This window comes from Acanthochromis polyacanthus, chromosome 5 (genome assembly GCF_021347895.1).
Source record: "Acanthochromis polyacanthus isolate Apoly-LR-REF ecotype Palm Island chromosome 5, KAUST_Apoly_ChrSc, whole genome shotgun sequence".
Lineage (NCBI taxonomy): Eukaryota > Metazoa > Chordata > Actinopteri > Pomacentridae > Acanthochromis > Acanthochromis polyacanthus.
In genome coordinates, this window is record NC_067117.1 from 25509548 (window position 1) to 25526282 (window position 16735).

Sequence of the window (16735 nt, forward strand, 5' to 3'; positions counted from 1 at the left end):
GCCCTCGAACATTTAGTAATGAGAAAAACTGATTTTTTTTGCACTCAGTGATACAGAACATGTGGCATATATCACTGCATATACACAGGTGGAATTAGAACACAGTGAAGTGTGCACTTTACAGAGAAGAGCACCTGTGTATTCTCAGAGAAAGAGGGGAGTATCGGGAGAGAGCACACTGTACTTCCCACTATAGAATAATTCATCCTCTGAGGAAAAGAAAAAAATAAGACATGAGCAGGGGTGTCTGAGGGAGGCGGCTGCAGAACATCTCTCTCTCTTTTTCTCCCTGTCCCTGAAAAGCTTGCTCAATGAGCCGGCTCCGACCATTCCTCCGGGCTGTTTGTCAAAAGGAAAGAGGAAGTCTTGAATGAGACAGAGAGGTAACACTTGAAAGGGAACATCTCTCTCCGGGGAACATGAGAAAGGCCAGAGTAAAGCGGCGTAACAGAGATGGAGAACCACGCTGATGAACAATGTTGTCTATTTGCACACATTTGCATGAGAAAAGGCAGCGCAGCAGCCACCAGTTCCAGTCGTTGGCTGGTGAATGGATGGAAGCTCGAGACCTTCTCAAGTGAGGCTGGGGAGAACTGGAGTGGCGGTGACACTAAAGTGGGTTGTGTTGTCAGGATTAGTTGGTAGGGTGAAGAAAACATTTTGATAAAGGAGGCCTACTCTGGTGCAGATGCACACATGGACAGCTGTGGACACCGTGGACGCATATTTGTTGTTATACTGCTATCTAGCCTGTGTAGTAGACTCCTTCTATATATACATGCTAATGCCAAGCCCTTGTAGCATGATGGATGTGCAAACAGATTTTGGATGCATATGGACATCGGGAGATGGCAAAATTTACCTCACGAGGACCCTAGCACACATTTGCAGACATGCAGAGAATAACACTATCCTTAGTAGTGGCCCCTCACTGCCAATCCAGCCATGGGTCACTTGTACTAAACCAAACTGGAAACCACTACCAGCACCAAGCAGCATTTACCATCCAGAGAAGGTCTCCTCAACATCATTAAAGTTGAAAAAGAGCAGGTGTGCCATTAATTTTTGCACTGCAGGACTACTGTACGTTAAGTTAAGGCACATGTGCAATAGTTTGTTCAAGTCCACGTGTGTTGATGTATTCCAATTAGCCCAGATATTACTGAACATCTGTCATGTACAGGAGGGACAATTATATACGGTGATGTCAACCCTGTGTGTTTTGCATCTGTTAAGTCCTAATGGAGCCTCACAAAATGAAACCTAACATCTGCTGGCAGCAGCCTCAGCCATGGCCACAGTGCTGCAGTGTGCAGTCATTAGAATCACTCCAGATTTGTTCTGAATGTCGGGCTTTAACAGAAGGGATACTTTTGGGAAAACTTTTTTGAGAAGTTTATTATCAAGCATCTGAATGTGCCCAATACTGAACTGATGTAATTACAAAGAAAGCAAATGCTCAATGAACTTTGGAACGTGTTCAGTCGGTACAGAAAACACATAAGAACTGCAGTGGTTTTAAATCAGGAGAAGCAGTGCATTATGCAGGTGCTAGAAACTGTTAGGGGGAAATCACGCAGCAAGCAGAGGGGATCTTGTTGCAAAAACACAGTGGCTTACGCGTATTCCACCAACCCTGTTCAGTCAAAAAACACTTCTGAAAACATATGCTTTAATAAACAGCCAATGCAACTGCTAAATTTAATCAAATTTGATCTGAAATGTCAAGAGTGGCAGTTTAATCTCAGCTTAGTGAGCCAGACGCACCAGGTTGGTCGAATTCATTTGCATTAAGCTGAGATAGAGTGTACTAGACTGCTGAATGCACTGCGTAGCTCGCCACGCCACATTCATCATGTGTGATGTGACCGTCATTGCCTGCTCTACAGCGAGGGCAGCGACTAGAGGCACATCTCCCTTACCTCGCCAAGAATGCAAAGTACCTGAAGGCCAGCAAGCAGCTAGAATTAATGCTCAAATCATTAGCTCTGATCTTGGACTCCTCTTTGTTATCCAGCTGCCCTTGTTGATGGCCAGTCCTGCACTTTTCAAGTACAGGGGAACCATTAAGCTTAATGATTTCAGAAGTTAAGATAAGATAAAGTGCTTCAGAATGTAACACAGGGAGACCATAAGGGAGGCATAAAAAACTTGGGTTTCTTAAACTTTTCTGTTGCACTGCTGCTACTCTGCAAAAGAAAGAGTCAATCCCACTGTACATGATTAACAGTGAGTTGAGAGTAAACTCATGCAGTGCTGCGGGAAATGAAATGAAGTCCACTTCATCACGTCACTGGAGCAACAACTGTAATGGTTCCATATGAGAGGAAGACAAGCGCACTCTGGCATTATGATTGATGAGCGAAACCTATAGCCTATAATCTGCTGTAGGGAGCCCTGCTGGATCACACAGTGCCACACAAACCATGTTTAAATTACTGTCAGCATATAGCAATTTCCATAGAAACAAACACACGTGTGCCAGTGTCTGCCGCCAACACGAGAGAGAAGGAATCCTTGTAATAAAACAGGAAAGTCCCATCGTGTATCATCGCGCTGTTGGAGATGGTCATAAAACAGACTCGCGAAGACCCAGTCGCTGTGTCAGGCCAGACACAACTGAAGGCACTGTTAAACTGAACTTTTATTCAACGAAATGTGCACAATCAACAAACAAGCTGCATGCATGTCAACATCTTGTGATTTATTCTTAAGTCTACCACTGAGGCTTGGCAGCTTGTTTCTCCACTTAATTGATTTCCCTGCATGGAGCATTCCCTCACTCACCAGCTCCCATTTAGTTTTTATGTTTGTCATAACGTCCCTATCTATCAGCTCTAAGTGGAATATAGTACCTCTATAGAGGCCTAATATTAAGGACTCTTAGTTTATTTGAAAAACTACCACGGTGACGTATTTTACTGTCATTTCGAGTCATTTCTGCTGACTGGTACTAAAGCTCACACAGAAATGAGTAAAAGTCTTCAAGATTTCTGGCTCCTCTGCAGCAGAAACCGAGATTTACAACTCCTTAAATGCAGTAACACAAAGTTTTAACTGTGGTCTCCGCAAAGAGGGATAAATCTGGTAAAAACTGTCATCACTTTCATTAGGCAGATGGTTTTAAGGATTGTGCCACTGTTTCCTGCTTTTGGTTTTTGTTCCTTGCGAGATTCCTGCTGTGATCATCTCAAGAGCAACACTGACATGTGGTGCTATTTTTAGAGCAGACGAACAAAAGCCTCGAAGACTGCAGCAGTGATGTACATATTAAAGTGTGATCTCTCACCCTCAGGTGGAGCTTCTTGGTGTGAACAGATTTTTGGTCAATTTGGTTACACGATGTAGTACATAAAATATATTGTGAACAGAAAAATAATTTCTTTCACCATTTTTTACTCAAATTAATCTAAGAACTTGACTCTCATCCCAAAGGCAATGTGCTCTAGGGCTTAAAAGTTGAGTAACCTTTAAGCCAACAGGAACAGAAAGTGCTCAAAAAAAGCACCAAAAACATACTGGATTATTGTGTTTGGGTTGTGCCTTTGGTTGGTAATTACTGGGGGCAGCTTTACTGTCACAACTAGTAGCTTTATGTAATTTCTGATCTATTCATGTCAGAAAATCATGTGTAAATCTTCAATTGATTATACAAGAAGATGCTGTCCTATGTCACCGGATACTTTCGAACTGTGCATGTGATAGCCAGCTGTGATTATCTGATGGATGGAAACATCCTTCTTTTAGTCTCTGCAAAGCTAAACAGAGAGGAAGACAAGCAGAAAGGCACTGTTAGGAACAGAGAGATGAAGAGAGAGAGAGAGAGAGAGTGGGCGGTGATTAACATGCTAGAGTCAGGATGCATTTCAGAGGGGCACTGGGAGGAAACGACGGGCCATTACAGCACAACTAAGGGTCTGTTAATCAGCCTATTAGGGTTTAATTGAGGGTAGTTAATTAGGAGTCGGTGGGCAGTCTGTGCTCGGGGGTCAGGGGCTGACATGAGAAGCAGCTGGCAGAGCAACCTGAGCCGATTGTTGCTGATCCATTTACACATGGCCAGTGATTGATTGGCAGGAAAATTGGCCTTAATTATGCCTGTCTATTTCTGCCCATTTTAAACCCTTTTGGGAGCCGTAAATTAACCCACCAGCTCCGATGAAGAAGGAGCCGACTGGGACCGTGCTGGAGCAGAGCAAACACATTTACAGTACAGCCAGACTGTATGTCTCCACAAAAATCATCAGGCACCCGCTCGCCTTTGAGGACACAAGCTGTTTAAAACGGAGTGGAAAATACAATAAAGAAAACACAGACAAAAGCAGCCTTCTGGTTGGAGCAAGGCGTAAGCTCACCTCACACCATCTCTATACTGACACGACTCCACATCTTAAAAATCCTTTTTTCCCCTCCCCCTCCCCACCTCATACGCGGAAAACAAAGATGTGCTTGTCCTCACTTCTTAAAACCAGCTCCGCATAGGGCAGCGGCTACCACCAGAAGCTGATTATGGACTCTTTAAAGTTAGATTTGATTTAATGTCCTGCTCCTGCCTCTGCTGGACCACGGGGCACAGGAATGTGGCTCGCTGCTAGGATTGGCCCGCTTAGCCTGGGGTGGATTCATCCTGTCTAGGGCCAGTCAAGAGCAACAGAGCGGGGCCACATTCAGCTTGCCCATCTGGGGAATAAACACGCTGCCTGCACAGGGGCCAAAATCCAATAAAGGGCCTGACAAAGACCTGCTTCTTGCCTCAGAATGCCAAACAACATGTGATCCCCCTTAGGGAAATAACTTCCATGTCTGTTCCTCATAGCCCTGCGGGTCAGAAATAACGCCACAGGAACTTTTGGCACATGTCCTGCTGAGTATGCCATGTGCTGTGACAACTTATTAGTGACAGTGGGGACTAGACAATTGCGCTATTCTGTTGTGAGCCGTCGTTTATTCTCCAGGACGGCCGATGACATGCTAATGACACTTTAAAACATGAAAACGACTGTCAGATGACATTACATATCCTAATAAAAGAGAGCAATGATCATCGGTATATGATTTCACTCAGAGCTAAAGTCTGTTTATTGTGATAAAATACAAGAATACCCTTCAGAGCATCATCGCACAAAACGCTTTTACATACAGATAGAATATTGGTAAACATTTAACGAGTTAGCGACAATGAAATTGAGCTTTTGTCATAACCTCGAATGTCTAAAAGGAAAAAATAAATGACAGGATGGGTGACCTGATAGCCAAGGGGGTAGGGCACATACCACATAGGCGCAAATGCCATCAGCAGTAAGTCCCCGGTTTGATTCCCAGACAGTCAGACCTTTTCCGCAGGTCATTCCCCTTCTCTCTTTCCACATATTTCCTGTCTGCTGCTGCCATCCAATAAAGGCTAAATGCCAAAAAATAGGCTGATAAAAACAAAACAAAAAGTGACAGGGGGCAAACGACAAAAGGCAGCATTTTTCTTCTAATTTCTCCCAGCTTTGACCAAATATCTCACTCCTTATAGCCCTGAATAGTGACTCCTGACACCAAAAAGGAATAAAGACTCATTGACATGCATGCTTGACCTGCCTCCAACGCAGTTCACTTCACCTTTCTGTCAGTCAAACACTATCTGGCTGTGTTTTATTCCGTCTGAGGCCCTGTGATTTGATACTTAAGGAACCGCGGGGAGGTTGGAGGTGTTTAGTGCTGCACTGTGGGTAACCTCGCAACTCATGCAGCAAGTGACAAGTAAAGAACTGCAGATGTGCTACCTTAAATAGTGTCAAAGTTGCATGTTTTAAATATAGACGTGAAGTTTTTAACATCCACGACGGTGTTAACTTCAGCTGCAAAGGCCAAAACACATTAGATCATTGAAGCAGATTGTGTTAAACATAATAAATGTGACGTATATTTAAGGCAGCCTGTTTTGCATTAACTTGAGCACATTGCGCAAAAAAACCCAAAAAAACATAATGCATCTAAAACGGTTTAAATGACCAGCTAATCCAACTTGCATCATCTGTTACAAAACTGTGCTGGCACAAACATGACAGCTATTTGTGGTCAACGCTCTAAGTAACCTTGTTGCATACAGCAGCTAACCCTGGATGAAAAGACTTCTTTGTCCAACATCAGCCTTCTTTTCTTCGCTCTTCAATTCAACTGACATCTAGTTGGTATATTTATATCTACCTTGTCTTACCTGGGACACATTCCTGTTCTCTAGCCACCCCTCTGACGCAAAAACACACACCTCATATAGAATCTGGCATGTCCCAGTGTCAGTTTATTTTAAAGTAGTTGTTGCTGTTCGCCCTCTGCGACCTACGAATGCTTACTGAGGATTTACAAGAAGACATTTACAACGGCAGCCCGGGCGTCTCCGCTCTCTTCCTATTTTCACACTTAGAAGCCCATACAGAAAACATCCCCTTCACCCTGAGAGCTCAGGCCATTCTGGGAATGCGACATTGGCTTAGTCATGTTGCACAAGCAAAGAGGCTTGAAGAAAGTGGAAGGTCACTTTTGTAGGAAAGTACACAGCTGCGACCGACTCCTGCCTGAGTTCCAGCAACGTGAAGCGAGACCGAAGACAAAACACTGGGATTACATTTACACGGTACACATTCACTAAGTAGCGTGTAAATAATCAATCAATGAGTAATCTAATGATATGATTAGAGAATAAGCCGGGTCTACAGAGCGAAGCAATCCCACTGTGAGACTGAATCCGAACTTATTTATCAAATCCTGGCGTAAACACGAGCAGATCCTGACCAGAGTGCTAAGATTGTTCAGCTTGCAGAGGGGCTAGCGAAAGCAAACACAACTCGAGGCTTTTATGAGAAAAATGTCTGTCTGAACAAGGAGGTATTCATGTCCTGATTCATAGCAGCCTGTAGCTCAGTTAGTAGAGGACGGCCATCTGCTATCACACTCCCCCGCTAAGAGCCTGTTATAGAAGGACGAGCCGTGGTTCATCATGTACATGTTACATCCATATAGACTTACTGGAACTAACACCTCTACTACGGGAAGATCGAGGAGCTCCGTGGCTGTTGACTGTGCTGTGGTTTTCTGCCTCCTCAGGTGAACGAGCATTTCACTGCTCCATGTAATATGATTGCCCTTTTACAGAGCAGTTGATCTCCATAGCAGACTTATGCTATGGCTGGTGAATGGCCGTCAAAATTATCGCCTCTGAAGGCTTGTAAACCGGATTTCATGTGTTAGAAAAAATATTTTTCTTTCCACTGCAATGGAAAATGATGGTAGTGATGCAGGTTTTATTATAAAAACTGCATTAATCACTGTTTTTCATTTTAAGAGTGGATCAAATGACTATGTGCGATGTGAAATGGGGTCATTTGTAGTTACAACCGTTGAGAATTACCACCAAAAACCTGAAGAGCCCTGTGTTGCCCACTGGTTGGGTTTTCCAGCTGGCAGCTCTGCTTTCTGCTACCTTGATTCCAGCTGCAGCAGGCAGCTGTTAGCGGTGAAAGAGCTCTGATGAACCCACTGAAAGCTGCATGCACAGCGACAAACACCAAACAAAGACTGGGACAAGCTAACATACAAAACAGAGCACTTGGAAACCAAAGAGCTACATGGTGGAGCTAAAAGGAGAGTGTAAACTGCATTTACATTCCTGAATAGGCGACCAGAAACATGACTCCAAATGAAACCAAATGTCTGCTGGATTTAGTAAGTGGAACTTTATAAGGTGATAAAGTGTCGGTATTGTATTTTCGGGTTGCTTCACTGTCTCCCCAAGCATGCAAAAATAAAAAAATAAATCATATTGCAGCATTAAAATGAGGCTAACTGTAAAAGTGGTGGACAAAAAGTGGCTCATTCAAGGTTAAGAAATGTAAAAGTAATTTTAAGTGCAAACTAAGTAACTATATCAATAACTCTGATTATGAGCAATCAAGTACACTAATAAGTGATATCTGGGGGGGGGGGGAGTCATGTTTGCAGTATAAAAGAAGATCTTGGTGTCAAAATTAAGAATAAAACTGCAACACATAACTTTGTTGAAATGCCGTTTTTCATGTTTATGTATGTTTTACATGTTTAATAAAAATAAATGTTTTTAACATTTGTCCCATAAAAGCAAATTTTTCAATTCAGATATTTAAAATAAATGTATAAAATTGCTAAACTGAAAAAATCTGAAAAAATTCTTAATAACTGATCATGTATCAACCAGGCCAATAATAAATCGACACATTCTGCAAACTTCTCAGATTCAATGGACAAGAAATGAAAAGCTACTTGTTAAACTGACTTTTACTATCACAACTCAACCCGGTCTCACGGGGATTCGTGAAACTGTCACGTAAATTTTTGTTTCGGTTTCGTGCGCACCAACACGATTTCGTCATGTTTTTCGTGCCGCTCACCATGAAATGTTTTTCGTGTTGTTCACAACGAAACCCGCTGTGGTAATCACATCTGAAAGTGGTTTATACCGGCGGATTCATGACGATCTAAGCCGTCCATCGGCGTATACTGCTTGTGTGATCGCGTTTGCGGCCGTCGGACATTCTTTAAATTCCTATGCAAATTGGTAAGTGTACCACCGGGTTATGGTTAAGGTTATGGTTAGGTTATGGTTAGGGTTATGGTTAGGTTATGGTTAGGGACAATGTCATGCAAAATATAGCGTTGGATTCGCCACGGTTTTACTTTAAAAATATAATATACCCATTCGTTTGAAATATGTTCTGAGTGGCACGAAAAGTCCGCCGTTTAAAATACATTGGTGTGCATTTCGTGGTGAGCGGCACGAAAAACATGACGAAATCGTGTTGGTGCGCACGAAGCCGAAACAAAAAATTACGTGACAGTTTCACGAATCCTCGTGAGATCGGGCTGCACAACTAGTGCTGGCACAAACATTCAATTAACTGTTTTTTCAATGAACTGCTTCTGACATTTAAAATGAAAGGTTTTGGTAAATAATTTGGTAAGTTGTCAATAAAAATTAGAAACATTTGCTTTTCAGGACTTCCTGCATTTTGTAAAGTGCAAAAATCTGAAAAAGCTGTAAGAACTGTAAGACGTTCACAACAAGGGAGGATTTAAAAGATAAACTGGAAAAAAGATTGACTGATAATGAAATCAATCCCGCCAAAAGACTCACATCTTGTCTGATTTACACACATTCTTAGAGCAGTCATTCTGAAAAGCACCATGAAATTAACTATTATGTTTTGTAAATGACAAGATCATCAGCTGCTTGCTGAAAGTATGCCTATGACATTCTCATGTCATTCATGTCATACTGTATGTGCCTGGACAGCAGTGCTTCCTGACAGTTGTGATGAGAAACCAGATTTGAAGGTTTCTGCATTTCTGATGCAACGTGCACCACATAGGGCGCTAAATAGGACACAGTAGCAGGCTGGTGGTTTCAACCACAAGTTCAAAACATGAACATGAAACTGCCTTTAGGTGTTTGGGATTCATTTCCTTTGATTTGCCACTGTAAACTACTGAGTTCACAGACCACCTAGGGTTAAAGATGCAACCCACACAACTGAAAACTGTGTTATGACGTTGCACTTCATATTTGGACCCGAAAAACCATGACATGGAATTTTTTTGCTTCACCCAGTCAACAAAGAGGAGGGAGTCGAAACATGAACCACCTCCGCGATCAAGTTTCCCCTCCGATGAAAAGCACCAATGTGTCATATCAACTCTGAACTGTCTATACATTTCCATTTCAATGGTTGAATGTTTTATTTTGTTTGGTTTTGTCTACTAATCCCTCACTTCTTGAAAAGAAAAGGTTACTTAATAGGGTGCTTTGCGACCTCCTAAGGCTCTTCGCGTCCGTGTTCTCCTCATTGGAGAGATTTCGTGACTTCACTCACAATGGCTTGAAAACAAGACACACACAAGTGCAGCATTGTCCTACAGCAAAATCTGTACCCTCTTTTTCGGAGGCCAATAAAGATTGAATGGCTATCTCAGCATTAAACCCTACACAAGATTCCTTCTTTAGTAACCAAATACAGCAACATCTGGCCCATTAACAAGATTCCCCAACCTTCCTGAGCTCACACATGCACGCAACCTCATAAATGCAGCCATTGCAGATGTATGCAAGGACACACTTGCACACGTTCTTGCGACATATGAGCTAATCTCTCCGTGTACATCAGCCACTTGGAGTTCCTTTCTGACCTCAAGATCTGAGTGAACTGCTGGTTCAACCTGCCCTTTGTGAGAGGATCTCGTGATAAATCTAAAGCTGCACAGACACTTGATTGTGTAACTCGAGGAGATTATAACTGAAAACTAACATCTTAGTTATGGCGTTGCTGTATTTACGACCACATCATTTAGAACCATAGCATGAGGCTTCTGCCAGAGGACTTGTGGCATTTTTTTTAGTCACTACTTAGCATCCGACTGCAAGGATGACAGAATAGAGCGATCAACATAGTCCAGATGTTGGAGTCTTCTTTTCTTGTAAACACTTTCCACAAACATCTCTGGGAGCAATGCGCTGGTCAAAATGCTCAGGGGCAATTTCGCTGAGGTTTGACAATAAAGCCTGCGACAAACCATATTTGTCATCTTGCGGCGCGTGGTAATACACACTTGCAATCCACATAAACCTCTCATTTCAATGCAGCCATTGTGTAGGATTCTGGTTGACAACTGTTCTATAAAAGCAACCTTTGTGATGTCGAGTTTTTCAACGCACCTCTCAAGTTTGACCTCAGGGTGAGCTGGCCTTTCCACACGAGATTCTGTTTAAAGGCGAGAGGAGGATGCTACACGGCAGCTCTGTCATGAGGGATTTGTTAGCTAGGAAGCAAATACAGGGCTCTCTCTCCTCTCCCTCTCTCTCTCTCTATCAAAGCCAAAGATTTATCTTCGGTCTATCTGCAGTGATGCCCCACTTAACAAAGCCTTCGTCGGAGTTTTGATTGGTAGAAATATATGTTGAAATGCTAGCTGTCTGCAGGATTTACATTCAGCAGCTGAAATAAATGCAAATTCGCATTCGATGTGTCACATTTGCTGCTTTCAGCTGGAGCTCAAGAGGTCACCGACATAAATATTGAGTGATGGTTTTGTGTTTCCCCACATCTTTATGGCGCAGACAGTCATTTATAGTGCATCAATTTTCTGTTTTTCTCCTTCGTTGTAACCCTGCAGTGTAGGTCACATACCTCTATTATTCTGTCGTGGATTTGAAGGCCTCCCTCCTTGTCTGCTGGACCTTTCTCGACGATCTTAGACACAAAGATCCCTTCATTTGAAGCGCTGTCATTGTCATCCTGTGGAATAAATTACTGTTATTTTCTGAAGAATAATAATAGTAACACTGCTCAGATTGCTATGGAGAATATGACACAAAGAACATTCAATAAATCTCTCAATAAAAGTTGCAAAATGTACTTTAAAAACACCCTGGAAACATTGTGTAGGCTTTCACATGGTTAGCCGACAGCAAACAACCCGAATTCACTGTAAGTCTAAGAGTAAGGTAGTCCAAACAACAAAAAACTGCTTACTCACACCCCTATAACTGAGAGACATTTAGTTTATGCTGCTCAAAACACTGGAGATTTAAAAGAGGATTGCAATGAATAATCCGCTGACTTCAGTGTCTGCAGTTTTCTCAGCAAACAGCAATTTCAAGGCAGATGTCTCTAAATCTGGGTGCATAAAAAACAAAAATATCTGGAAGGCTAGACACCAGCAAGGTTAAGTGGAAAAATATGGAGTTTTGTGTTTTGGGTGAACCGACCCTTTAACCCTACCCTTGAGTGTGGACTTATGGCTTAGCTTTAACTTCAGATGCTTCCCAGGCCTAGAGGGATGACCCCGGCCTACAAAAGGGGCCTAAATGTTGACATGTGGATGTGCTGAAGCGACCTGCAGTAGTCTGGATCCAACACTGTGGCTATGACCCCGGAGCCTGTGCTAAGTCTGGGTTAACGGCTCTCGTAGCGCTCGAATTAAAACCGCATGAAACGTGTTCTGCACTCCTGCTGAGCTCTGCAACACAAGTACAGTTTAATAGGATGCTTAAAGAAAGTCACGACACAGATGCTAATTAAGAAGCTTCCTTTTTCAGGGGCATCGAGCACGGTGTTAACACTTCACTGCTTTGCTGTAAAGCCCATTTTGCCTCAACACCACCGCCCCGTCTCATGAGTTGTAGACAAACTAGCCCACAAAACCTGGCAGCTGATTGCGCTTACCAAGCCATACCAGTGTGACAGCCACATGAAACACGTGTGTCAAAGTCTACTGGGATATTAGCTATTTCCAGTCTAATGAATAGCCTCTTACACCGTCTGTTGATTTGAGGCTAGCCGGGAAAGCAAAAGCCGAGTATTATCTCTGCTGTCGTACGGCCGAGTTTGATGCATGGCTCTGTCACAACGCCGAGACAGGTTGCAAATCTATGAGAACGTGGACTCGGGTGAAAAAAAACACAGCTTTTCTATTTAAACGTGTAGATCTTTTTATAGTTTCCCGCTATAAAAAAGTTTTACTGTGATAATCTATGTCACTACAGAAAAGTGCGTCACTGTGGCTGTGGAAAAACAAGCCTGTAACAGTGGAGCGCAGTCCCGCTGAAACAGATACGGGGAGCACCATTTCAATAGGACCTCTGCTGCAGAAAGAAGCTCCATGTATGGAAGACAGAGCTTGAGATATTTTCAACTCTTCACTCAGCGGAGAGTGTGGCATCATTAATGACTTTTGCTTCAGAGCCTGAAGGCAAAAAAGTGGCTGTGAAAGGTTGAGGCTGGGATGAAAGACCCTTTCCTCTCCTCTGTGTTTACCTCACCACCAAAATCCCCTCAATTAGAGGCAAAACAACTGCGGTCAAAGCCATAATCCCAGATTTAACTCTCATAAAAGTAATTATAGTTTTTTTAATCTGTAATGCCAAATCCGCTAAACCAGACCAATATATAAACACAATAAAACTTGATAGATGCGGTCCATCTATCCACAGACTAAGAAACACATGCACGACTGTCTAAGCTGTGTCAGTCAGTACAGAGGAGGCTTGTGGTGCTTCCAGTATGTGCTATTCATTCCTGGCTTGCCATATGACACTTTGGCTGATCACCGGGGGAGATGAAACCTCCGAGACGCTCGGCTTTCAACCTACCGCGCATGGCCTTCCTCCTATGATGTTAAAACCCAGAGATCCACCCTCACGAAGAAGGACAACCGTCACGCTTTTAGTCTCGCCTTCCTACAGACAGACAGAAGAAAGACATGTGAACAAAGAGATGGCAGGGGGTTCAGAATAATTATTCATAATAATCCATTATTAACTCCAGGTGAGCGACAGTATGATTGAACTGAGCACTCAAAGGGGAAGAATAGATCAGGCTGAAAAAATGATTAGCGACCTTATTAGCAGAGGGGCTGAAACACATGGAATTACGAATAGAGGGGGATGTATCAAAAAGTTAATAACACTTTTCTCCACATTAAGGGGTGATGTGAAAATGGAACATCGAAATTTGGCTCACTGGCACATTGCACATCTTCCGATTTTTTGATTTTCTTGAGAAATTGCAATTTGAAGGAGTAACTTTCAAAGCACAAGAGCTGAATTTAAACAGTAAGACTTCAGGCTGTACATGCAGCTGTTGAGTTGACTTTCCGCCGCTGCTGCTGGCAACTTCTGTTTGGTTGTAGTCAATTATTGCATGTTCTGGGCTGTCGTCAAAACAACAAAAATGAAATTACTGTCAATTCTGTGTTTAGGAAGCTCAACCTTTCACCACTTTCACCTCTCACCAAAAGTCACACCGAAGTCTTTCGAGTAGGTAACGTAACATTGCTCAGTAGCTGTCGAGATCACATTTCAGAGCTGCTCAGCAGAGTTGTTGAAAATTCCTAGTTAAATGTGAAAAGTAGACAACAAGTGAGGACAGACCTGGCTGATGTCCTTTAAATGTAAAATTATTAAAACTGTACCACCAGTGAGAGCATCATTTCTGAGTTGGCAAACAGACCCTTGTCTGGCATAACCCTCCAAAACAAAAACTTTATGAAGATAATAATGAAAATAAAGTAGAAATTCTATGTAAGAAAAGTGAATACACCTCTGATTACTGACACACAAGTTAGAAAATCTGTGATCACGGAAACAAAATTGCGTTCACCTGTGATTTGCAATTAGTCTGATTACATGAACATGAAATTTCATGGAATCAGACTAAAATTTAATGTAAACATCACATTCCTAATCCCATCTTCCTGGAAAAGAATTTCCATCGAACTTTGATTATGAGACTTCACAAAAAAATCAAAGAGATACAGCAAGATCAGTGACCAAATCAGTCAAAACACATCTGCAGCACTAATCTAGTACCACTAATCACAGCCACAGTTGCCATCCTTCTAAAATGATGCCACAGACAGTGCACTATTTGCACAATCAAGCTCTGAAAAACAGATGGGCAAGTGCTTGGATTTGGCAGAGAAGTTATAAATAGAAATCTGAGTTTGTGTGACGGCTAAGACAGTGCAAAGAACATTGTAAAGCATCAACGTCTATGAACAGCATCCAAGACAAAAACTCTTGCCAAGTCTTTGGCACAAAACTGCAATAATAAACTTTCCTAAAGAGAAGCAAATTCTTTCGTCCGATGAGCCCAAGATAAACTTGTCCGACTCAGATGGGGTCCTGCGTGTTTGGCATGAGTCTGACCAGGAATGCCACAGTGAATGCATCGTCCTGACAGTGAAGCACAGATATGGGAGTGTGATGATATGAGGCTGTATGAGTGCAAAAGGTGTCGGGGAGATAACATTTATTAGTGGCGCCATGCATGCCAGTGGCTACCACAAAATACTTGCTGAAAAGATGACTCTCAGTCTGCACAAGATTGAAAAAAGAGGAATATTCCAGCATGATAACAATCCAAAGCACAGTGCCAGAATGGTACACGAGTTTCTACAGAAGGAAAAATTCAAAACTACCGGTATAACCTGGTCAAGTATGTTGCCAGATTTGAATCCAGCAGAACATTTTTGGGGTATTTTAAAGAGTACGAGAGCCGAATGGCAAAAGAAATTTGTGCAACACTGGTATCCTCCATGTTGAGGCGGTCTGAGACGGTCATCAAAAATAAAAGTGAACATACAAAGTTTTGAAGAAATAAAACATTTGAATCTTAGCAATGTACTGTCTTTTGAGTTCCTACTCTAGGGCCAGTCTTTTACTATCGTAAATATAAGCTGTTAGTTTAAGAGCAAACACCGTACAGTTTAACTAAGGAGTAAAGCAATTACTGTAAGATGCTACAATTTTTAATTATTTGACATTTAAGTGTTATTACATCTGTGTTTACTTATGTCTTTTTTATACTGTAGTTATTCTTTAAAGTTATCATCTCCAAAGCTCTGCATCTTGACCTGTGGGATTCCATTTGCCATGATTACCATTGTAGTAGTAAAATTTTGAACTTCAGCTTACTTTTTCGAACAAAACATTCTTGACAGGACCTCAACAACAAGAATCTGCATTGTTACTGTAACATTATTTTTTATATACTATCTGCTTGAATGACTATAGAAAACAAGCTGAATATTTCTATGTTTACTTTTGAATTTAATGCCATGAAGCCTTTGAAGTGTCCAGCCCTAACTTTCACCATTCCTTGAGACTTAACCTACTCAGTAGCCAGAAATGACCTGGTCAAAGAAGAGCCGACAACCGTTCTCTCTCACAAACTGTTGTCCTTTGTAAATTAATACACCAGCAGACCTCTTACTGAGAGGCAACATGACATGGAAACCTCTGGGAAACTAAGAGTCAGCCCTTAATCTATTTTTTTCAAAGCAGGACTTTAAGGAGAGTTATGAGGTAGCATAATTTCAGCTGCCATTCCAGCATGCTGTGACACAGAGCGACTAAATATAAAGCAGATATGATTACTAGCATGTACAGTATTTCTGACAGCCATATAGGCTAAAAAGACCATCATCTGCGTGTCAGGCCATGCTGGAATGTGCGCTCCTGCACTATGTCATGCAGCATTAGTGGCACATGCTTCCGAATTACAGCGACTACAGCCGTCACTGTCAACAGGAAGACAGTTGGGCATTACATGGAGTTGCATTTGACCAATAAAAGCTACGAAGCAGCATCCACTTGAGTTACATTTAACCTGCCACAAGACTTAGAACAAATTAGATGGATTTTTAAAAGGTGTTTTCGCATTTCATCTGCAAGAGCCATTAAAATGAACTCAGAGTAATTAGAGAGGTTTTTTTTCTGCCCCCAACATCTGCGAACACTCTAGCAAAGCTCTAATCCCTAAGAGATGAAGTAAGGCTCTTCAGGGGGCTGTGCATTTACTAAAACATCAGGTGTGGCTAGGTGATAAAAAAAATAAAATTTCCTTTCCAACAAAAAACATGATCATACATGTTGGAAACAGGTGGGAGTTACAGGCAGGTGACAAATGAAAGGAAAAGAATACACAAAGTGGACACTTACTCTCCGAATTTCTAGAACTTTCCTGGATGCATGAACACCATTCTTCCAGAAAATGTTCCGTTATTTAGTGTTTTAATGATGGTGTTGGAGAGTAGCATCTAACATGTGGGTCCACAACTTCCTATAGGTGTTTGTGTTGGGACTGTAAAAGCCAAAACACATGACTTATATCATCCCCAGTGGAGGGAAACACTGTCATCCTGGAAGAGATCACTTCCA

At 42.1% G+C, this 16735-nt stretch overlaps 1 protein-coding gene across 2 annotated transcripts in view; it reads right to left on the reverse strand.

Moving 5' to 3' along the window:
* Window positions 1-16735, reverse strand: part of pdzrn3b (PDZ domain containing RING finger 3b) — a 99972-nt gene that overhangs the window by 77885 nt on the left and 5352 nt on the right. Inside the window, exons 2-3 of one of the 2 annotated variants that reach the window (XM_022222735.2) lie at window positions 13166-13252; window positions 11202-11309 (exon numbers count right to left, since the gene is read on the reverse strand). In XM_022222735.2, the coding sequence (XP_022078427.1) occupies window positions 11202-11309; window positions 13166-13252 (195 nt within the window). The remainder of the gene's footprint in view (window positions 1-11201; window positions 11310-13165; window positions 13253-16735) is intronic. The other variant, XM_022222793.2, reaches the window with a different exon arrangement.